The 19,920-nt window shown below is 41.8% G+C and overlaps 1 protein-coding gene across 10 annotated transcripts in view; it reads left to right on the top strand.

Annotated features, from left to right (window-relative positions):
* The window catches only part of SZT2 (SZT2 subunit of KICSTOR complex), an 80,225-nt gene that overhangs the window by 35,874 nt on the left and 24,431 nt on the right, over positions 1–19,920 (top strand). For 8 of the 10 annotated variants that reach the window (XR_015798427.1, XR_015798428.1, XR_015798429.1 and 5 more), the window contains 21 exons: positions 1,705–1,852; positions 1,948–2,040; positions 2,181–2,262; positions 3,760–4,038; positions 4,239–4,374; positions 4,456–4,572; positions 4,662–4,725; positions 4,929–5,114; positions 8,523–8,804; positions 8,936–9,122; positions 10,369–10,443; positions 10,670–10,808; positions 11,393–11,498; positions 15,005–15,128; positions 15,963–16,115; positions 16,904–17,006; positions 17,173–17,287; positions 18,193–18,304; positions 18,734–18,852; positions 19,026–19,190; positions 19,537–19,636. Coding sequence is in view for 7 of the 10 variants with exons in the window: in XM_088153752.1 (XP_088009878.1) it covers positions 1,705–1,852; positions 1,948–2,040; positions 2,181–2,262; positions 3,760–4,038; positions 4,239–4,374; positions 4,456–4,572; positions 4,662–4,725; positions 4,929–5,114; positions 8,523–8,804; positions 8,936–9,122; positions 10,369–10,443; positions 10,670–10,808; positions 11,393–11,498; positions 15,005–15,128; positions 15,963–16,115; positions 16,904–17,006; positions 17,173–17,287; positions 18,193–18,304; positions 18,734–18,852; positions 19,026–19,190; positions 19,537–19,636 (2,885 nt within the window). In the remaining 3 variants the exon portion in view is untranslated. The remainder of the gene's footprint in view (positions 1–1,704; positions 1,853–1,947; positions 2,041–2,180; positions 2,263–3,759; positions 4,039–4,238; positions 4,375–4,455; positions 4,573–4,661; positions 4,726–4,928; positions 5,115–8,522; positions 8,805–8,935; positions 9,123–10,368; positions 10,444–10,669; positions 10,809–11,392; positions 11,499–15,004; positions 15,129–15,962; positions 16,116–16,903; positions 17,007–17,172; positions 17,288–18,192; positions 18,305–18,733; positions 18,853–19,025; positions 19,191–19,536; positions 19,637–19,920) is intronic. The other 2 variants (XM_088153753.1, XM_088153754.1) reach the window with 2 other exon arrangements.

Below are 19,920 nucleotides of genomic sequence, written 5' to 3'. Positions count from 1 at the left end.
GCAATATAATGTACATTAAGGTTATGTGATTATTCTAAGAAAATACACTAAAAACATCACCACCTTTATTATTTGCATTATTCAGCAGCTATTCTTCTTTCTGTCTCCATTTGCCTGAGTCAATAAATCCACATTGGTCTGTATTTAAGGAGTCTGTCCATTGAGCTTCTGCCTACTCTCTTCTTGGTATAGGACTTCTTAAAAAATCAATTGACCTAACTTGCATCAAATTAGCATTGGAAAGGTTTGCTACAACAATGAACTAGGTGATTTGAAGGTTCTTTTGAGGTCAAATGTTGCAATACAATTCTCTGGGAAAGGTGACTTAGAGATACCATAGGGTGGAGGGTAATTGAATATCCCCTGCCGGGGGGTTTGGTCTTTCCACTACATTTCATCCATGTTTAGACTGAGTAGAGCTGATTCAAACAGCATTCAAAGCTTTTGAATTTGTGGTCAGAACTTCACTATGTAACTTTTTAGGGATAGATTTGTGAATATCTCCTATGTTTCTGTTAAATTCATTCATAGATTCATAGATCCTGCTCCAAGATTTTATTTTATTTACTTACAAATAAAATCTATATTTTATTTATATTTATTTATTTATTTAAAATAAAACGTATCTATAAGGCCATGCAAATCACAATTTAAGACTCTGGGTGGTGTACATCAATAAAAATAAAAATTAAACAAAAAATAATATAAAACCCACTTAACAAATCAAAATACACATATGTATTGACATAGATATAGCCAAAGCCAAGGCAGAGAATAATAAATACTCACTCTCCAATAGGATGAGCTCACTTACTTTCCTGGCCCAATGCACAGCAGAATAGCCAGGTCTTCCTAATTCTGCAGGGCCACCCAAACTTTAGCAGTGGGGGGAGCTCATTCCAAAGGGCAGGTGCAGCAATAGAGAAGATGCTTCTATGTCCTATTAGATGACTTTGCTTCAAGAAAGGACCTGGATCTTGCCTACCTTGTGCAACTTAGTGAGAAAATAGAAATAATGTATGGCTTTATAGATTATAACTAATAAGTTAGATTTATTATAGCTGTCCACTCCAAAAGACTCTGGGCAGCTTACAACATATCAAATATATGATTAAAACAATTAAAAGCATAACAACAAAATATAACAGCCTAGATAATAAAACAGCCATAACAGTAAAAAAAACACAACAGGGGCTCCACAAATACCCTAACCCCAAGCCTGGGAACAGAGCCAGGTTTTAAATGTCTTCCAGAACCTTAGAAGAGTGGGCACCATATGTATCTCTGGGGGGGGGGTGTTATTCCAGAGGGCAGGGGCTGTGACAGAAGAATTCAGGAGCCATTGCAACTTCAGAATAGTAGCATTATACAAGTATACCAACATATGCCCATTACTATCCACACTGCTCTATTCTGGACAATTGTAGCTTCTAGATTGTTTTCAAGGGTAGTTCCATGTAGGACATATTCCAGAAATCTAACCAGGAAGTGATCAAAGCACGAGTGCCTCTTCCAGCAAAATATTTTCACTTAAAGCAATCCTGTGAGCATCTATGGGTGTACTTTTATGTCTGTTGGAACACTTGTAGTATATGGGGTCTAGAAAAGATTTATTGAAGATTAAGAAAAATTATGCTGGGGGATGGTTCTTAAGAAGGGGTACATAGACGTGCTTGTGACCAGGTTGATTTTTCTGAACTATAGTGCTGAAACAGAGGATTTTAGTGAACCAGATTCCCATGGCTCTACCTGTCCTTCCCAAGAGCCCCACTGTGGCCCAGAATTCCCTCTCTCACTACTAGACAGCAAGCAACCTTGCCAAGTGCAACCTGACTTACAAAGGATCATCCAGGTAAACAGAAGACTGCTTCATTTTGAGTGAGGTAATATGATAGCTTTTTAAAGATTGAGACTGCTACCTTTATTATTTCTTCCTTTTCCATCCAGGAGAAATTCTTGGAAATTGGCAGCTTACATTTTAAGCCAGTGCCATCCAATCCCCATTACTACTTCTATTGCCCTCCTTCCACCAAAAAAGAGGTAGGAGCATATGTCTATAGTTTTGCCACCATCCTTTTCTGGGAGAGTCCTATGAAAGAGTAGGCACCTAAATTTGAAAGTAGAAGGATTCAATGCAGAGACTTTGGATGTGTTACACTGACAGATTTTTTTTTATTTAGGAAGAGGTTTCACGGGACCATCAAGACAGAAAAGGCAGTGAAGACGTAGAGAGCTCAGAAAATGATCTGGCAGCTGATGAAGGTATTAAAACTTTTCAGTACTCACTGATGAGAGAATTGAAGCTGTAGATGCTGTGTTTGATGCAGGTCAGTAATTTGGTCAAGAATAGTGCAATAGTGAAGATGTTGAATTAGGGTGAGGGAGGCCAAGATTTAAGTGCACCTTTCAGTCACAGAAGCTCATTTTGGCCCAGTCACTACATCTCAGCCCAACCTACATCACAGTATGGTTATTATGGGGGAAAAAATGGAAGATGGAGAGTTACAGAAAAAAGCTCTTGGAGGAAATATGGGATATAAATTAAACAAATAACAAAAGTAAATATGGGATTTTCCCACCACCACCTTGATTGAATGAAATTTGCTATGGGAGAATGTCTGAATACCCAGCATTGCTGGATCATTTTTGTTTGGATAAGCAAACTAGATGCAGAGAGAAGGATCCTAGATGAGCAGTGCTTTGGAGAATGAAGACAGTATGAATGAAGACAGGTCTACAGCTTCATACCTGACCAAAGTTTTCCTTGTTTCCCCAGCTATGCCTGTATTTTTTGCTTTTGCCCAAGCTGTGGTCAGTGAAGATAGCTGTGTATTTCAGTTTTCCTAGAATAATTTGTTTCCGGAAGAAAGATTCCTAGTTCATTTAACTCACCTACAGTTCCAAATTGTCATGGAAAGCCTGTAGCACAAACATTGTCCAACATAGTCTTATATCAATAGTGGGGATCTCTGGCCTTCCAGATATTATTAGGTCGCAGTATCATTCAATGCTGTTGGCTGTGCTGACTATGGCTTATGGCCAATGACAGCATCTAGAGGGCAACATGTTCCCTGCCTTTGTCTTAAAGATTGGAATTCAGGTAAGAGTGTTCCTGTTACTCTGAAGCAATCGGTTGTATGTATCCATAGGTTTGCAAAGGTGTTTTTGATCAGTCCATAGCAAATATCAGCCACAACTGATTTTCTAGGGCACATGGTCTCCATAAAGAGTCCTGTAAACGCTGAACCAGACACCTGCCGGTTTACAAGAAAACTAAAGGTTGTGATAGAGCCAATGAAATATGAAGTGGGCAAAATAGTATGGAGAGGATAGTTTTGCAGAAGGAAAACAAATCATAGCACATATGGCTAGTTGTACTATATTGGAAAATACAATTTCTGCAAAAGGAAAACATATTCTTAAAATTCAGGATGTTAACCTTAGTTATAACAGAATTATATGTCGGGCTATCAATTGCTGATTGGCCAACTGTACAGACACTGCCGGGTCAAGTGATTATACAGTCACTTTAATGATTTTAGCTCATACTTGCTTACAACTTGACATTTCTGATATAAATTACCATCATGTACTTTTGCATCTGGCTGCTAGTCCTGTCTGTTGTATCCAAAGCCAGTTTATCTCGCTAATGTTACTTTTAGTTAATCCTTTTAGGCAACACTTTTTAAAGAGGTACCATCCACCTCTTTTTGTACTTTGACAACTTTTGAAATTGACCAACAAATTCTTTTTAAATAGGGAACACATCCAGCTATGGTATTGGCACTGAAAGTGACCCAGAATTGGAGGTAGAATATCGGGAACGCTTGGACCAAGAATTTTTAGAAGCAGGCTCCCTGTCAGACTCCAACACTGTTAACCAGGATGATGATTCCTTCAGTGTCCTGGGAGACTCCCTGGCAGAACAGGAGCTGCTGGAGCAAGACATGCCTCCCCTCTTTGTGCATTTGACCTGTTCTGTGAAGCTACGCAGTCAGCACTGTTCCATGCCTGTTTGCTCACTACCTACCTGTCTAGGTGAATAAAAATGGATAAGATGAGGGTTTGGGGTGGGAGTGGTAGAACTATAGTATGGGAGATGTGGATGGCAAGATAGAAACTCCCAAAGGAAAGGTGGACTGATGGAGTCCTATGGTTGAGCTCCAACATCTTCCTGAGCATTTGGCAAAGACACATAAAGAGGAGTCTCTATGAATAATATCTGCTGCTTTCTGTAGGAGACGTGCTGGGCTGCCTTGAAAGCTGTAAGGCACTTCACACTATTGACCTTTCTGACCTTTGTGTGACCCTTGACATTTTTGTCCTGACTGTTCCTCTGGAGATCGAAATGGTGAACGATTTGCATCACAATAGGTGGGCACTCATGATTGGCAATGGGTTTGGGAGTTTTAAAGCCTGAAAAAAATTCAGACATTCTTTCCTCTCCTTCCACAGATACACCTCTGAGAGCAGTGTCTCCTTCACCCGTTCCCCAGGACAGCCCTCCTCTTTCCGTTCAGATGATGAGCTTATGCATGCCTTGGACAGAATGCCATCAACCTCAACTGATTGGTATTAATATTCTTTATCTGTGTTTGTGCTGGGATGTATGAATTGAAGACTTTTGTGCTCAGGATGTGCATTCTCATCTTCTTTTCAAGGCATCCAGCACTCTCCAATCTTCCTGGAGTGCATAGGCAAGCTGTTGAAGCCACTATGATTGAAGTGAGTCTATCTGCCCCTGGGACTGGGGCCACTCTAAACTTTGGGCATTATCATCTTTCCTCTACCTTACTCTCTCTTCTGTACTAGAGTGTGACCTGGCTAAGAGCCAGTCTTGGTAGGGACACAGCTGCTAGAAACAGGCTCTCACTGGAGAGTATTCCATTTTTGATCTGGACTTTGCCACATTCTCTTTCCTCTCTCAGATCCGCTGGCTCCTGGATGACGAGATTGTGTCAGCATTGCGTTACTCACAGCCTGTTACTGCTGACATCTTGAGTCAAGCAGCTTCCCACATCTACAGTTCCCAGGGCCGCCCAAGCTGCCATTGTGAGGTCGTCCCTTTGCAATTTGTATTTGGACCTGAGAATTCTCTGGAAAGGTTTCGTGAAGTAAGCAGGAATCTATCCCTTTGTCTTTTTACAGTTTTTCTGATAGATGTCACATGATTTCTGTTGTCCATACTCCTTAGGTAAGGGATGAACATTCCTAAGGCCCTGTGGTTGCACATAGCCCCTAAAAGCCTGAGCTCTGGCTCCAAGGGACCCCCAAAATGCTCACAAACAAAGGGTGTGCTGTATCCAGCTCTGAAGCAAGCAAGGGCACCTTGGATCCAGCTGCAGTGGCCTCTCTCTGCCTGTTGGCTGCTGCTAGAAGAAGCCTCCCCTTTTCCTGGGCATGCATAGTGGAAAATAACTATGTTGTATACAATATACAATACAATATACGATACAATACAATATACAGTATTGTATACAAAATAACTATAAAACAGAAGAGAAAAAAGATCAAATACATGGGAGGCAGGAATATTTTATTTTAATGAAATGTAAATTAAATTAAATTAAATTTAGGGGTTTTTTTTAGGTCTTATTTATTTCTTTATCCCAGCCCTGCTTGCTTTTGGAATAGGCATTTGGATGCCAAATTTGAAATGCAGCCTTCGGCCTGGAAAAATTGTGCATCCCTGCCTTGGATGTTGAACCAGATTATGAATGTCACTTCACAATTAAAAAAAAAAAAATCAGCTGTACATACCACAGCTATAAGAAATAATAATACAATGAAACATCCACAGTCCAAAATTAAAATTACCAAGTAATAAAAATGAAACAAAACCCCAAACACATCCACAGACAAAAAACTGATGACATCATTTCATTTAAAGACTTTCTAAAATAGGCCTGTTTTTATTAACTTATAAAAAGCCAGCAGAATGGGGGAAAGCTGTTCCGTAACAGTGTACCCACTGAGAAGCTGCACCTGCAAGTGTCAGCCCCTCTCACTTCAAGGAAGTGAGGAGTGACTGGCAGTTTGTCCTGGGATGTATGAGTCAAGCAGGTTGACTCTGTCTGGAGAAGATAATCCTGCAAGTACCATATAGGTTAAAACCAGCACTTTGAATTATACCCAGAAGCCAGTGCAGGCCCTGAAGCAACAATATAGTACTCTCGTGCCAATACAGTATATGTCAACCAATACCTAGAACTAATATTTTGGACTAACAGTAGCTTCTGACTGGTCTTCAGAGGCAGCCTCATATGGAATGCATTACTGTAGACTAAACAAATAATGTTGAAAGCACAAGCAACTTTTGTAAGGTCCTCTACTTTATAGTTGCAACTGCTACACCAAACAGCTGAGTGAAGGCCCTCTGGCTATGGCCTCCACCTGCCATGTGGCGATAAGTCCAGGAGGACTATCAAATCATGGACCTGCTCTCTCAAGGGTAATGGTGCCCCATCAAGAGACAACACTGCAATTGCCACAGTGCCTATGTGTACAAAGTCTGTTTTGCCAAAGTTTTGTTAGCTGCCCAAAGTCATCTTAGTGAGTATGGACAGACCTAGAGAAGTTCTGGAACTTACCACAAACTCTTTCAAAATTGCAAGCATCATGTTCTCCCAAAGTGAGGTCTTTACAACTGCCTGGATCCCTGGACATGGGACCATTATGCCTGGACCCTGGGCATGGGACCAGTCCACAAATGACTGGGAAGTACTCAGAAAACATTTACTTCATCCACATCCACAAGCCAGAAGACACCCGAACAAGATGTTGTTGTAGTCACTACAATGGTGTAATGTCAGTGTAATGTCAAGGATTCAAGTGATAGTTTTATAAACAATCACCCATAAGCACCGTTGTTATCAGTGAAGAGATCCACTAGTTTCCTAGTGGATGGGAAATAGATCAGTTGCTGGAATTCTTGTAACTCTATCTCTTTTTTCATCAGCTTTGCTAAAGAGATTGTGAGAATTGTGCTTGGAAAAGGAATTGCTTTTAGTTGGGGCAAATGCCCAAAAGCCTGGCAGACAGATTCTCCCATGTAGAGTAAAGATTTTGGCAAGTCTGAATGATTTTATTGATAAAAAGCTGTGCAAACTGTTCCCAGTAGTGAGCTGTCTTCCCCCAAAAGGGAGTTGACTCCCTTAAGTAAGACTATCAATTGATAGCCTGCCATTGCAATAAGAGAGAAGGAACAACACTTCACCTCTCTTATAATCATGGTATAGGTCCATCTTGAGTTTATCCCCATACTTTGTCAGATTTTTTTTTTTTGGTCTTTCTCCACCTGGTCAATTCCAGGTATTGCTTCTGCTGCTTCTCCTGGATCTCCCTGGTAAATCAGAGAGCCATCCAAGATCAGCTAGTAGAGAGAGGCCATTCAGGAACAATCCCATCAAGAGCCTATATATCCTTCTTTTGCCAGTGGCTAATTAGGTGTTCAATGAAACTGCTTGCAAGCTTGTTGGAAAAATCTTCAAGTTCCTGCTGGAATCCATCTGGATTCATAAGGCACCTGAGGCAGACTGTGTTAATCAGTTACTTCACCTCTAGGTGGCTGATCTCATCTGAACCAGGAAGTAATCTGACTATAGCAAAAGGCTGATAGAAATGCCCTTTGTATCCAGATCCCTTATCAACTGCTTTGAGGCAAAAATGAGGTCTGACATGTGACCACTTATATATGTTGGGTACAAGATTACATGGTATAGGCTAATGGTTGCCACGGGGTTCATGAACTATTGAGCATTACCCAACACAAGGACACGGAGGTTAAAGTCACCCGATCTGAACAGGGGAGGGGACTCTCTAACACCAGCCCTGAGACCAATTGAGCAGCCTAAGTAAGTATCCTACTGGGCAGCAGGTACACAGACTGGATTGCCAATTTGCCTCTACAGCCCAAGTAAACACACAGATACTTGCATCTCACTACCTGAATGGTGGAGACCCTGATCACAAACAAGATGTCTTTAAAGATCAGTGCTCTCTCCCTAACCTGGGCCGTGATATCAAGACTGCTGAAGGATTTGAAATCCAGGAGGGTATATCTCTCAGATGGTAATACATGCCAGGTCTGCATGCTTGTCCACTACCAGGTCAGGATAAACAAGGTCTTATTGCAAACAGACCTGGTATTTATCAGCAACAGCAGCTTGAACCTAAGGTCATGAATGATCCTACTACTGGAACTCAGGAGTGAGGTCAGGAGACTATAAGTGGAGATTGACTGCAGATTGTCTGCTCCTTTCTCTATAATGGCAAACACAGTGCTTCCTGTTATATATCCTTCAATCTACCATAACTGGGACACACTTGCCCATTACCTCAACGTATTCTCAGACATTCGGGCTATTTGTGCCATAACCTCAGTAACCACAGGGTCCCAGCAGTTTGACAACACTAGTATCCCAACCATCCAACTACACCGTTCCTTCAGTTACTTTAAGCCTACAGAGTAGATTCCCTTGCAGCTGCTTCTTGTTTGTTGGGATGTGCTGTTTCTCTTGTAGGAGTTCCAGAGAATGGCCTTGTCTGGCTATGTTCTCAATGCTGAGGGGAGTGATTTCTACTATGCATCTGTTAGTCGCCTGCATGTGTCAATGAGTGGACCCAGTCCTTCTGTTACTCTTGAGAGCACTATGACAGGAGGCAGGTGTGAAAGCAGCAGCAAAATAGAAGGCTCCCTGCCTTGTTCTACTCCCCCTGATGAAGCTCAAAGTCTCTGGGCATGGCCAACAAGCGAAAACAAGACTGGAGAATGTCTGGGCATAAATAACCAAGTATCTGTTGAGGTATGTGTTAGATATACTTGAACCAGATGAGAGATGTAATGGTCATTGATATGGGACTGCAAGGCTGACTGTTGAGGAAACATCCTGGACTGCCTTATGGGTAGAACTTCTACTTCTTTTCTGTGATGCAGGTGTCAGAACAATTAACATCTCTGGATCAGGCCAGTATTTTGGAGCAAGGTTGTCCAGGTGAGGAAACTACTTTGACCCAGACGCAACATCAGGCTTCCTTTTCAGAGAAGTGGAGCAGTGAGCAGTCTCCCTTAGCTATACCATCTGTACCAAGTCTAACAGATTCTGTGATTCCCAGCAAGGAAGGTGAGAAACTACCTCAAATGGTCTGTTTACTCCAGTGGCCAGGTGATAGAGATGCATAACAGAGCAGGAATTCAGTCATGTGGCTGCCCAGTTATCACTGCTAACTAGAACTAGTTTGGGATTATAGCTGTTGCTGTCCAACAATGTTTGGGAAATGGAGGTTGGGAAAGCCTGTTTTAGGCTAGCTGTAGGTCACTCAATACTGCTTTACAGGTTTAGCTGTGGAAGAAGGAAATGGAAAGTCTCTCTCTTATGCTAGCTCTGCAGAGCTTCCCCACTGATGTTTCAGCAAGCATTCACAACAATCTATGAAATATAAAATGAGTTGCTGAACATTTTTGAATAGAATTTGGTCTTCTGAAATAAGTGGCACAGTACTGAACTCTTACAGCTTTCTTGTGCTGTTCTTTTGTTCTTCTACCTTCAATAGAACTAATTATAATCAATGTTTTGGAGTTACTTTGATTTAAAGTATAGTAACTTTTCATCAGTTGACTTTATTCTTGGTGTTTATTTTTAATAATATTATTTATTCTTGGTATTCCACTTTGAAGGACAGTTAATCTCACAGATCTGGAAGGTTTATACTTGTCTGAACTGCTTTTTAAATTTTATGTACTGAAGTTCAATTTTCAAGTATTAAATCTACTTTTTTGAGAGAGAGAGAGAGGATCTAGCACCTTTTTGTTATGTATTCCATTTGCTGTTGTGTATTTCCAAGTCTGCATTTCTTCCTAGTATTTTCCATTTCTTACTGGAATTGTTTGAACAAAAATGTATCACTTCATACTGCTAAAAACTCCATGTTCAAATCATCATCCTTTCCTCAGCCCTGTAGCACCAAAAACTGTGATCTTCTGTGGGTATTTATGAAAATGCTTTCCTTGATAGCTTTGCTCCAAGATTGATTTTTCTGTAATCAAAATCATTTTAGTGCTATTGAGTACATGAGACTGCAGTTCTAGAAAGCTACTGCATGTCTTGCTTTTCAATTTTGGTATGAAGTGAATCTTGCTTAATTTCTCAAATTTCACAATCTGTGCAGCAGTCAGGGTTTAAAAAAAACAACAACTTTGTATACTTTTATTATGCTTATACCCTTTTCTTTCCAGGCTCAATTCTTGTTGCTTGAGACGTAGATTCCCAATTTTGATGTTTACTTTGAACCAAAGATTCTCCTCAGGGATGTGAGGAATCTTGCATCCTGGGAGAAGTCTCTTAAGAGCACCTGACTCTTTCTCTACAGGTTGTAGAAAGCAGCAGCCTAGTCGAGTGCAAAGTTTAGTGTCAAGCCAGGGAAGCATGGATTCTGATCTTCTAGGTGAGTGGATAGGTTGCATCTTTGCCATGCGAGGGGGAAGGTCAGTTTTGGAGAATTGGGAAAACTTTGTCATACTATGGTTTAAAATATATGTCTAGGATTTCCTGACAACTTCATAGATGTGGGACTATGTTAGAACCATCGGACTCCCCAGGACTCTTTTGATATATTTAGGATGGATTGGCTGGGCCCTTCATAGATAGCCGGGTACATTTTCATTTTCCAGGGTATGATGGAGGTAGCAGTGATTCTGAAGGCGAGGAGGCAGTGATGAGTGACCTAGAATCCAGGTGCCCCCTCATACCTGATTTCTGGCTGATCATCAAGATCCACCAGGACCGGGTGGAAATTTATTCCCATACACGGTAACATCCTGATTCTCATGGCTTCCTAAGTGGAGATGGCAGAATGATTCCCTCAAATGATTTTTTAGGCATGGAATTGGATGATCTGTGAATGTGCAGTTTTGGAGGCTCAAAATGGGAAAGAGAAAAGGAGAGAAAGTTTCAGTTTTGTTGGCTGTGAATTTCACATCCCTGAATCAAATACAATATTAGCAGCTGTCAATATGCTGCTTTCCTCTCATCCTTGTTTTATCATTTATCATTATATTCATTCAGTGATATAATGAAAGAAAATGTATGTCTGTGTATGTATGTATATATACATATATTGCCCAGCCTGTTCCAACTAGATACCATCTTGATGTCATAGACCGCAATTCCTATAATTCCACCTGGCTGGGGAATTATGTAGTATAGCCTAGTGCAGTATTGATGGCTGCAGATTTCTGGTAGTTGAAGTCCACACATCTGAAAGTTGTGAAGGTTGAGAAACACTAGTCTAGTGCATCTGGAGGACATCAGAGTGGAAGATATAGCACTTTGTGGTTGGAAATGGAGGCTTCCTCATGAGTCTTTCTGAGACTTCCCTTTTTCTCTCTTTATAGCAGCTACAGTGCAGTAAAAGCAACACAGAATGAGGAAGGAGCTTGCATGCAACTTCACCGGACAGTGGTAAAGAAGGTTGGAGAGATTTGCCGTGTTGTTAACCAGGTAAGTAGGGTACATGCAAGCTATAAAACCTGTTGCTTAAATGACTAAAACTCCCCCATAGTTTCCTGAAGGAATATTGCTTTCTTGTGATTTAAGAAAATGAAATCACTAACCTCTTAGAAAAAATTGTCCCACAAGTCAGTTAGAAGGTAGCCAAATTGAGAAATTATTAACATCTGTTCCTTCCCAGACAGAGGAAAGGGAATTCAGCATAGATTCCGCAAGAGCAAATCCCATTGGATGGGAGTGACCCCATTGACACTGAGAACTTGGATTTCCAAAAAGCCCTCATCAAAGGCTCTTGAATAAATAAGAGGGCTGTCTTTGTAACTAATTAAATAACAAAAACCAAAGAGTAGGAATAAATAGATGGTATTTCAAAGGATAGAAGAGTATTTGATAAGACCAGTACTTTTTAACTTGTTCATTAATTATCTTGACTTAGGGGTAAGTGGTTTTCTGTCAGGTTTGTGGTTGATATCAAACTGTTCAGAAGGCTGGGAAACAAAAAATCATGAAGTTTAAGTCTATCAAGGGCTATTAGTCTTAAAGGTTTGGTGTTATCTTCAGGGTCAGATTAACATGCCTCCAAATACTGTTGTAGAAGAGTAGTGACATGAGAGGTATATGATACCATCTTCTGCTTGTGAGCACCCCAGAGGCATCTGATTGGCCAATAGGAAGAATAAAATTGTGGACTAGCCTGGGCTTTGGCCAGAATCAGCAAGTCTGCTCTGTTTCTAAATTCAACAAGTTCACCAGTAGCAATCTTCCTTCAGTATTTGCAATAATGAGTAAATTGAAGAAATTATCACTTTGGTGACTGGAAATACCCATCAAAATTTCTCTAACTTTAGAGCTTTTAAACAGTTATGCATTGTCTAATATGGGGAGGTTACTTTTTCCTAGGACTTGATTTCTCTCCATTTTTTATTTGTCCCTTCTTACAAAATCCTTCAAAACTTTAAGAGGTCTCTTTTGTAAATCCAATATAGGAAATTTATTCAGGTCACTCTTTTGGTTTGTTATTTGTCTATCCTTTTTAATTATTAAGACATCAGCCAGTTTCATTTGTATATCCAGTGTAGCATCTTTTTCCATACTGATCTTATAGCCTGTCATTTTTAAATCCACTTTCAGATCGGTATAAGTTCTATCCGCTAAAACTTGTCCCTCTTCCATAACATCTTTTAGGCACTATCTATAATGGCAGACACTTTTTAAATTAACTTCTGAGTTCATTGTTCAAAAATATCCTTTAGTACGTCCAATGTTAAAGCATTTTGCTCCATTCTATGTTAGTAAGTCAAATTTAAGTGCTCTCCTTTAATTGTAATCTTTAGTTCTTTCCGGTTCCCTCTAGTGTCCAACCTTCGAAGTCCTATCCTATCATGGTTTTTTTTTTAAGAATTGAAAACAACAGCATTTTCCCATAGGGAGGATTCTTATAATTAATTTCAAAATCTTATTTCAAATCCATCTGGATCCTTAGTCCATTTGTAATTTTCCAAAATTAACGTTCTAATCACCCTTTTGCTGTTTATTTCAAAAAAAAATTTTTTTTAAGTCCTTAAACTTGTACTTAAAACTTCTTTTGGTAAGGATTGAAGGAAACTCGCCTGGTGCTCTAAAGCTTGTCATTGTTCGTAATAGCTAAAAAGCAGTTAAGAAGCAATTTCCGAAAGTGATTCAGAAATGAGGCTCAGCAAACCCTATGTCTATATAGGCTACATTACAGCTGTGAGTTTGATTGAAATCCCTTGACTCCCAGCCACTCGACTCACAAGTCAACCACAAAAACCTCAGTTCCTTCAGTCTACACATGAGAAGCAGCTGTCCAGAGTACAAGTGGGCGAACTCATGATCTCTCCTTTTTCCAGAGAAACTTTGTCAGCCAGAATTTGCTGTCTGGCCACCAATCTCTGCCACAATGCCATCCCCGTTCCTTCAGGGACGTCTAGTTTGCCATGAATCATGACCGGAAGTCCACCTGTTAGTGGCTTTCAATAACATCAGTCATGGTATCCTTCTGGGCTGACTCTGGGAGTAGGCAGCACGGTGTTGTGCTAGCTTTTCTTCTGGGATCAGTTCCAGCTGGAGTTGATTGGTGGGGGTAGATCCAGCCAGCGGCCCCTCTTTTGTGGGGTACCACAGGACTTGGTACTCTCTCCCCTCCTGTTTAACATCTACTTGATGTGAGGCCGGGTATAGTCATCTGATGAATTAGGGTGAGGTATGATCAGTATGCTAATAGTACTCAGCTTTATATCTCTACCCCAGGTCATCTGAGTGATGCTGTGGAAGTGCTGTCTCAGTGCCTGGAGGCTATGGGGGCCCGGATGGGATGCAAAAGGTTTCAGCTCAACCCAAGCAATACCTAGTAGTTCTGCTTGTTAGACCTCGGTTCCAGGGATGTTCCATCTTTGGTTCTGGATGGGATGACACTGCCCCAGACAGACCCAGTGTGCAATCTGGAGGTCCTCCTGAACTTGTGGTTCCTGCTTGAGGAGCAGGTGGCAGGCATGGCTAGGAGGGCCTTTGTGCAACTTCGAGTTGTACATCAGTTCTGCCTATTCATGGACTGGGGGGGCTGCTCATAATCATGTATGCTCTTATGACCTCAAGATTGGACTATTGCAATATACTTTACATGGAGCTGAATACTTCAAGAGTATTCAGACACTTCACCTGGTGCAGAATGTGGCGGCATAGACAGTTACTGGTGCTGGTTACTTGGCACATGTGACACCACTGTTCCATGAGCTACATTAGCTTCCAGTGTGCTTCCTGGTGTAATTCAAGGTGCTGGTTGTCACTTTAAAGCCCTTCATGGCTTGGGAGCAGGTTACTTATGGGACCATCTCTCCCCAGTTGGCTCTGCCTGTCCTACCCAATGTGGCAGGAGGGGCATGCTCCGGGTCCTGTTGGCTAAGGAGTGTCTGCTGGCAGGGCCCAGAAGGAGAGTCATTTCCTGCCCTTTGGGATATCATCCCCCCTGAGATTAGATTGGCCCCATCTCTGTTGGTCTTCCCTAGGGCTTTGAAAACTTGGGCTTGTGCCTGAGCCTGGGACCCTGGGCATGTGATATAGCCCATCTCCTGGCTGTGTGGATAATTGGTTGGATGATGCCCAGCTGCTCTGTGTTTTATTTTTATTTTTTATATTGTGTATTGTATCTATTTATTGTAAGCCACCTAGAGTCACATGTGTGAGATGGGTGATAATATAAATCAAATAAATAAATAAATATAGAATAGATGGAGAGGTAAAAAAAGAACATTGCAGAAGAAGACAGTGCCAAACCACTTCTGTATTATTACCAAGGAAGCTACGTGGATGGGTCCGTGAAGTCACCAAGAATCAAAGGAAACTTTACTTTTTTACTAACTCCTACCCCTTTGGGCAGTTTTTAACCAAACAAAACCAGGGGGCAAAAAACTCTGACTAGGTATTCCTGATGTGAGAAAATAATTAAATTCATCCTTGCTATACCCTTCTCTTTGAAGCGGCTGCTGCTACAAGATCTACATGATAGCCACATTTGTAATTCTCTGCTGGTCGCTGAGAGTGAAGAGGATATCTGGAAAAGTGAAACACTTTATACCTATCGGCAGCGCACTGGGCCTGATGGTAGGAGCTTCAAGATTTATTCACATATATGCAGTTGCCAGCATGCTGAGCTTTATAGCTTAAAGTATCTGATTTCCCATCGGCTGTGCTGGAAATTTCACAGTTGTCCCTTGATAATACAGGTAGTCCTTGCTTAACGACTTCCCTGTTTAGTGGCCATTCAAAGTTACAACAGTACTGAAAAAGTAAGTTTATGACCAATCCTTGCACTTACACCATCGCAGCGTCCCCGCAGTCATGGGATTGAGATTCAGGTGCTTCAAAACCAGTGGGCGTTTAAGTATCCCACAGTCACGTGATCGCCATTTGTGCGCTTCCCAGCTAGCTTCTGACAAGCAGAGTCAATGGAGAAGCCAGCAGTAAAATCACAAGCCACAGTCATGTGATGTCTCATTTAACAAGCGCAGGTGATTTGTTTAACAACTGCGAGGTTGTAAGTCTGTCACAGTCACGTAATGTCTTGCTTAACCACCGTGTCACTTAGTGATGGGGTTGCCAATCCCAATTGTGGTCATTAAGCGAGAACTACTTGTGTTAATTCTGATGTACCTGCATCAACAGACTTCCCATCAACAACAGAAGAACATAAGTCCCTTTTTATTCTGAAAGACTTATGGCAGTATCTTGAGTAGAAAATCCCCCTTGCTTGTGTTTCCATTTGCCCATTGCTAGTTATATGTTTCCATACTTTTCTGCAAGGGCTCAACAGTATCTATTGAGGGTATCTTTGGGTTTTGATTGGGGTGGGTGGGTGTATGTATGGAACATGTCTCTGCTTGATTTTTGGGCTAGCTATTGAAAAGTGGTGGACAGCAGATCTTTCCCCTTGTTCAGATTACCCTGGAGAGGAAAGCTACCAGCCCCGCGACTATCTTGCAGCCACTATGCAGTTCATGCCTGGACATTTTGCCTGTGATGCAGTCTGGAGCACCACCATCCATGTGCATTCAAGGCTCAAGATGGGGCCCAATATGGGTGTTGCACGTGGTAAGTATTTGGATGTTTAGCAAGCTATTCCCAGACCATCCACTCTTAGGCAGGGCCTTGTGTCTTGCCACAGTAGTCCTCTACCTCCTGTTAGTTGCAGTTCCTAGGAAAGATATTATTAGGGTAGGCCTGGAATAGGGTAGGGCTTCATGTCAGAGAAGAGATCAGGCAGTGATGCTGCAGTCTCCTGAAAAAAGTGGGCTGCAGATCTGGAGTGTGGTGATGATGATAAATAGTAACTGGAAGAGTATATCATGTAATTAAAAAATGAGATAATTTTACAGGAGGGGGCTCTTATATTAGAATAAAAATGCTTTTAGAATCAAGATTTGAGCAAAGTAATTGCAATAGATCTAACCAGTGAGATGAGATTGTACCTTCTCAATAATTGAAAGAGTCGTATTAAAGCACTGCTTCTAAGAAGTAACATCTTTTTAAAATCATATCTGCTAACTACCATATATGAATTTAGCATGTATTTGAAACATTCTTTAGTAAAGGTTTTTTTTCCAAATATTCACTGATAAATAATACCTTAACCTGAACTCTGCTAGCATTTAATACTTTTTCACTAGTATTGCTTAATGCCTATTAATAATATCAAAATTAAGACAGTTTTCAAAGATTTGGATACATCCGGGAGATTGGTGATTATCAAGCTGGGTTGAATGAAAGGGCTGTAACCCTGGAGAGACTGCTGGGTTGATGTCTGAAAATCGCTATAGATGGTGCATTAGACTAAATCTTTCTCTTTGTAAACTTGCGCTCTCTCACTCTCTGTCCTGTAGCTATCCAAGCCCTGCGTTCTGTGCTCAATGCCTTCTCAGTTGTGAACAGGAAAAATATGTTTGTTTACCAGGAGCGTGCAACCAAGTCTGTTTTTTATTTACGGTAAGTTCAGAGTGTCCCTGGACATGCCCACTGCACTGTTCTCAAAGTTCAGAGGACCCTACTTGAACGATAGCCTATTATTGACTCAGGTGCTGTCTCACCTGTGCCTCTTGGAATGTTTTGCATTCATTTCAGCTTACTTTCTTCTTTTGTTACTCTGCCCCAGGCTTTCCGAGACCACTTCTGGTGGGAAGGCCGGGGAAAATGAAATCCAAAGTCTCTCATGCCGTTCACTGGCACTTTCACGCAGCCAGGAGCCCATTTGCACTGAAGACTTGAGTGTAAGTATTTGTTACACGCACATGGAACCCCTGTGCCCTTGGTGCTAAGAGAGAGTACAGGTAGTCCTCAACTTACAACAGCAATTGGAACCAGAATTTCCATCCCTAAGCAATGTGTTCATAAAGCGTGACTGCATTGCTTAGCAATGGCAATCCCTATAGTCCTAGTTGCCATTGTTAACTGAACCCCACAGTCATTAGGCAAGGCAACTTCCTGCTGGCTTCCCACAGCCAAAGTTGGTGGAGAAGCTGGGAGGAAGTTGCGAAGCCCAGGCCCACAGACAGGTAAGTGGCTGCTGCTGGGTACGTGAGGGTGCGAGGGAGGGTCCAGGAGGGTGTGAGGGGGTGCACAAGAGGTGCTGCACAGATCAGGGAAGGTGCAAGGGGTGTGTGAGAGGCATGGGATGGGGAGGGTGCGCAAGAGGCACCGCACAAGTCAGGAAGGGTAAGAGGTGCTGTGCTGGTCAGGGAGCGTGCACACGAGTGGCCAGCGCAGCATGAGTGCAGAGGGGCTAGGGGAGACTTGTGACCTTCCCTGCTGGCTTGCAATCTTCCCCAGCGACTTGCAACCTTCCCTGTCAGTTTTCCCATTGACTTCCTGGGGAAGCCAACAAGGAAGGTTACAAATGGCGATCACGTGATCGCGGGGTGCTTGGTAACCGGTCATAAGTGTGAAAGGGTTGCCAAGCACACAGATCATGATCATGTGACTGCAGGGGAGCTGGGACAGCTGAAACTCCAAGAAATGATGGTAACCACCATTTGTTCAGTGCCATCATAACTTGGAATGGTTGCTGACTGAATGGTTGTAGGTCAAGGACTACCTGTATACTAAATGCTTTCAATGGGAGCTATGCTCTCTTTTCAGCCAGGCATGCCATCGTGATGTTGCTTCTCTTCAATAGGGCTCTCACTCATCCTTGGGAACAGCCTCTTGCCGCAGTGTGGATTCAGCTCGTCCTATAAGCCAAGTCGATAGACATATCCAGCTAGTGGTTCATGGAGTGGCGCCAGCAGGTAGATTGGGCGTGCATTTCTAATCCAGTATTGGATAAGACAGAAGGAGGAAGGAAGGCCTGCACAGATGCTGTTAGAATAAAATACGAAGATTTAGAAGCTGTATTCTCTTAAATTTCTCCTGTAATTTAATAATTACATTTGTATATATTTCCATTGTAGTTTCTTTGTTCCAAGCATTTCCCCTAGGCATAGGATAAAGGCACTTTTGGGATAGGTTTTGTCTTGTGACACAGCTCACTCTAATATATGCAGATCTTTGGTCTGGAATTGTAATTAACATAGCAACAGCAGGTGAAAGAGCAGAGGAATGGCAGGACAGATCTCAAAAACAGTATCCTAAATAGGTTAATTGATGGGCACTGTAGCAGATTCAAGAACTCTAATGGAGTTCAGGTATAAGAAGCTCAGACACTTCTCCTTTTGTAGGACCTGAGATCACAGATGAGCTGGTGAAGGTTCTGCGTAGGCGTCTGGATGAAGCCACCCTGGATATCATCACAGTTATGCTTGTGCGGAACTGCAAACTCACTCCAGCTGATGTGGAGGTATCGGCTGAAGGAAGTGCTGTCTTGCTTCCCAAGACTGTTGTATCTTCTGATTCAGAAGATACATTTTTGTCCTTTCAAACAAGAGCTTTACTCCTTGGCAAAAATCTCCCACCTTTTGGGCTTTGTGGTCTCAAAAATGTCAAATCGTTGATAGCCTATTCCTTCTGCAGTTCATACAACCTCCTGGCAGCCTGCCCACTGAAGTACTGCAATTTACCCTTCCTACTTCCTGCCTGCCTTGGCTTCCAGCTGTGGCCTGCTATCTGCGACAGAACCTGCTGATCTTTCTGCACACACCCAAATACACAGACAGCAATGTGGAGAACCACTTCAAGGTGAGTGTGTAGTTGCCTTGAACTGCATGCTCAGTCTTTGGGACTGAATGGACATCTATAGGATGCCAGGTTATTTTGGTTCCAGTCACTGAAAACCAGTCATGCTGGAGAGTAATTTTGTGGCTAATAGTAAATGTTTGCTTTACTGCTATATAATCTCTTATTAGACTGAAGATCAACCCTGTGGTCTGGTAATACTCTCATATTAAAAAGAGCTATAAATGTGTTATCTATACTTTAAAAAGTGTCATAATTTTAGTCCTGAGGACTCTAAATTAAACTTTCTTTTTTGAGGAGACCTATCTTAACACTAGCCTGAATTCACCACTCTATCCCTGCTTTTCAGCACTACTTTAACCAGAACAACAGCAGCAGCAGCAGCAGCAGCCCTGAACTGGATCTCTATCTATATAATAAGCCAGGAGGTCAAGGCACCGGTGGCAAAGGTAATAAGCATCTCTGCTCAATTAGAACATGATATAGAATGCTGAGTAGCAGCAAACTAGAGCATTTTGGAGCAGTCTTAGATAGGTGAGAGCAAAAGCTAGCTGGGCTACAAAAATTAGAAGATTCTGTGAAAAGCCATCTGTCTCTTGCTTGGTCCATATGAACCAAGCTATGAGATCTCCATACATCTACATATCTTGCAGTTTTTCCAAGTATGGTGTTCTCCAGATGTGTTACCCATTCTTTTCAACCAGCATAGTCAATGGCCATGTTATCTGGGCAT

Source organism: Python bivittatus, unplaced genomic scaffold (genome assembly GCF_059951505.1).
Source record: "Python bivittatus isolate LINGU-HERP-01145 unplaced genomic scaffold, Pbiv_v1 ctg000700_np1212, whole genome shotgun sequence".
NCBI lineage: Eukaryota > Metazoa > Chordata > Lepidosauria > Squamata > Pythonidae > Python > Python bivittatus.
The sequence above is the reverse complement of the archived record's forward strand: the minus strand, read 5'-3'. Positions and strand labels throughout refer to the sequence as shown.